Source organism: Ctenocephalides felis, unplaced genomic scaffold, assembly GCF_003426905.1.
Source record: "Ctenocephalides felis isolate EL2017-DRISC unplaced genomic scaffold, ASM342690v1 CF-g0.4_SCAFFOLD_02116, whole genome shotgun sequence".
NCBI lineage: Eukaryota > Metazoa > Arthropoda > Insecta > Siphonaptera > Pulicidae > Ctenocephalides > Ctenocephalides felis.
Window position 1 is genome coordinate 1 of NW_020538270.1, and position 4,063 is coordinate 4,063.

The window sequence follows — 4,063 nt, forward strand, 5'->3', positions numbered from 1 at the left end:
AAAAAAAAGGCAAATCGAAAGGACGCTAAGCAACATACCAGTGTATTATTTTATTAAACATACTTGTGAACAATGTAAATGTGATGAATATTCGACTACTCTTTTGTATGAATAAACTGTGTTGTTAACATATAGCCTTATTTTACAGCCTCTTAAAACTTTATCAAGACACGCCCACTGCCTAATATATTTAATGCATATACTATTTTGACTGTTTTATCCCAATTTGCTGTGCATTTCTGTTGTTAGTTTATTTGGTTCAACAAGCACATGCTAGGACTCCTGAAAGGTTTGTACAATGATTTTAATTATCCCTGTAGTTATTATTATTGATATAATTTTTCAACTGCATTTCATTTCAGTATAGAAAAACCTAAAGTAAAACTCAGTGTCGAAGTGGAAGAGGATGAACCATTTGTGCCTTCACTACTTAATTCCACAGTATACATTATTTCAATGGCATTGCAAGTTTCCACATTTGCTATAAATTACCGGGTAAGCAATTACATTTTTAATATAACCATGTTATTAGTAACTTTAATATTTAGCCATGCTATTAAAGCTTCAAGCAACAAAACAAAATGCAATTTTGCAAAAAAAAAAAAAAGAATTTTAGTTTTTCAGAAAATATTTCCTTATCATGGATTGTGAGTTGCAAGTATAAGAAATTATTCATATATTTCACATAACATTTTTTTTCATTTTTTTCAGGGACCTCCATTCATGCAATCATTGCGAGAGCATAAGGCTTTACTGTACAGTATTTTAGCTTCTGGAGGTGCGGTATTTGCGTTAGCTGCAGGTGCTCTTCCAGATTTAGCTGAACAATTTGAAATAGTTGATTTTCCTGCTGAGGTAAATATCATTTATGAACTTTTTATTAAAGATATATCATGGTCTGATAAACAAAGCGTTGCCTTCAAGAATTGATGAAAGATTGGTTGAATTTCGTTTATTTTTTGCGATACTTTAAAAATTGTACTTCCAGGAATTAGAATTGAACAATTTCATTATTAAACTAGTCATGATCCATGATTAAAGATATCATAGTCCATAGTTCGTAATTTACGTTTTAGAGTTTTTTTTATCTATAAGGCTAGTATAATTTATTGGTTAAAAGGCAAAATGTGGTTATGATTTTATAGTTATATAGTAGAAGTCTTTTAGTCCGGCACCCAACAGCATGGAATGTCCTATAGTCCGGCATTTCTTTGAAAGTTTCTTTCAAAAATGCTTTTATAGCAATAAAACGCTCGAGGGCTATTAGAACGTTTTTTGTGTGGTTCGGAATTATTGAAAGAACTCGCTATTATTCGATAATCGTTGTATTTATGATAAATTCTGTTTGTCTCTACGTTCATGAAACGAAGCATGTACGATATACGTAACCCTTACGTTCTACGAAGGATTCGGCCTTTTATTTTTTAAGTTAGTCTACTGAATACACGGCACAATACACACATATCAATAGATTTAATCACCTAACTGTGCAGTGACCATGTTTTCAAAACATAATATTCAAAACTTGGTATTCAAAAAGATATTTCAACCAAAAACCAGAAATTATCTAACGGTTAGAAACCATCAAATTTTTATTTTTAGAAAATTAAAAAGGTTTTTTGTTAAATATATATATATATATATATATATATATATATATATCTAGGCTTGCAACGATGGTATATTCCGGCATACTTCAAAGACCCAATACCGAATATTCGGCAGGTTTTTGGCACCTAAGCTCGTTACTATCAGTAATTGTTATTGCTAACGCGCTATATGTTCATTCAAGTTTTATGCCTAGACTTGCAACCACTATTCTGCTACTCTTATTATTTAGAATATTTGGCACCATTTATACTATTCGGCCGAATTTCGAATACTCGAATGCCACATGTGATGAGGATACCTAAATAGTAAAATTATGAAAAAGCATTGTTTACATTATGTCAATGTTTTTCCAATTGTTTCTTTCGTAAACATTTAATATTTTCTTTTATAAACTCAATATTATTTTTTATTCAGGAATGCTAATCATATCAAAATAAATTAAAAATGACCAAAAATATGCTTGTATATTTTGCGATAAAGAGTCACTAAAGGCTCTTTATTTGGTATGCTTAGATTTTATATAATGAAGGACTGACTTTCTTATGTTAATATAAGAAAGTCAGTCATGTTGTCATCAATTCATACAAGACATGCGTGTAATCATTGAATGATTCATTAAATAATAAAACATGTAACAATAAAGTATCTTGTGAATATTCTGAAAAAAAAGTCCTTTAAGTGATCATTTATAATGTCAAAAATCGATAAAGTTTAAATTATTATATATATATACAATACGAATTCATTCCTTCATATCATGTTAATGCTCTCATATCATGTTAATGCCAACCAACAATGCCGTAGCTGAGGCGGCGGCGCGCCTTTGATTTTAACTATTCGGTATCGGGCGAATATTGAAAAAGGTGCCGAATATGCCGAATACCAAAAAGTAACCAAATATTCGGTACAAGCCTAATATATTTCAAATATATGTAAAATAAGCTTATTTGTATTACTATTAAATTTGTAGTTTAATTATTAACCAAACAGTTTTTATAATTACCGCCCGATAGTCCGATACAGAGGGTCGGTCTCGAGCAAGCCGGACTAAAGTACTTTCTACATTTAACTTAAAAAACATTCTAACATTTGAGTCGTGTTTGAAGAATAATTACGTAGTTTCAAATGTGTATCGTCATTTTTTTCATAAATGATAGGGGAAATATGGACAAAATGGTATATAAAGCTAAAACAATACAGTTGCATTTTTTAAAACATCTGAAAAATTATTCATTTTTGTTCAGTTTCGGACAAAATGAACTTATTATACAATGGACGAAATGACATAGTAGGCAAATGATGATAAAATGACCTATGATACTATTTCCCAAAAGCTACAGGGTAGTTCATTTGGTGCCAAGAAAAAATTACATTGAAACCTGTCAAGGTTATGATCTTTCAACTTTTGTTTTAACTACTTCTGAAACAGAACAAAAGGTTCCACAGTTAAAATGAAGAGACTTGCACTTATATCAAGCGAAAGTTGATTAAGATGTTCCAATTTGCTCAGTTTGGGCTCCTTCGTCATGTGCTGATGTCTCAAAGAGGGCCAAAGATTCATTTGCGAATTGCCTTCTTAAAAATCGGCATCTCAGTATGTCCTTACTCTGCATGTCATTTTGTCAGCACTATATGGGCATATTTACAAAACTATGTTACTTGTAGACAATGAACCAAAGATGAGTAAATCTATTGAGGATTGGTTATAATATCAATAAATAAACAAATATCATTAAAAAATGAAACAAAATGTCATTTTTTCCAGACTTCTCATATAATAAATTTTTTTAGATTGTCTCCTCTAATGCTTTATTAATTTTTCATTCCCAGTTTCGTCTGGTTTTGGTTCAAGTGTTGTTTGCTGATTTCTTTTTTGCCTATCTCGTGACAGGATTTGCATGTGGCTATTCGGGGAAGGAAAAGCGAGAATACTTAGATCATCTAGGTCGTAACACATTCACACAGGCAGCAATCACAATCACCAAGTACGCATTCAATCATAAAAAAATAAATTATAGTGTATTTACGTACGGAATAAAATTATAATGTTTTCTGTGTTCTCGATTCGACCGATCTTTTCAGATTTTTTCTTATTTGATCAAATATTTTGCTGATTATGTTCTGGTTTATGTATATAATTAAAAGGAAATATGTATTCGCACTTTACTAATTTATTCTTTGATATTGCGATTAAATGTTTACCTTTGCGAAAGAGGAAATTTGACTTGCTAACATTGTTTTTCGGCGTTAAATGTCTCTCTGAATCGCTTAAGACCAAAATTGAAAAAAACTATGTTCCTGTGTGCGTTGAGTTTCCTCAAAAAGGGCGAAAAATTTTTCGCGATATCGACCGAGTCGATATCTATACAATTAGCTGGCAAGTGCGTAATTATTCTTATTTTATGCTAGCAAAAAATTCAGAACTGATTTTAAAAGTTCGGCCGATATGATT

General features: G+C 30.9%; 1 protein-coding gene across 1 annotated transcript; it reads left to right on the forward strand.

The window, feature by feature from the left end:
* Nucleotides 1-249: 249 nt before the first annotated feature.
* On the forward strand, nucleotides 250-3,596 carry LOC113380412 (manganese-transporting ATPase 13A1-like; the record flags this gene model as incomplete). Its single annotated transcript, XM_026619666.1, has 4 exons — nucleotides 250-289; nucleotides 363-495; nucleotides 712-855; nucleotides 3,442-3,596. Coding segments are annotated over 4 exons (472 nt in total), but the record flags the coding sequence as incomplete, so codon positions are not given.
* Nucleotides 3,597-4,063: the final 467 nt, after the last annotated feature.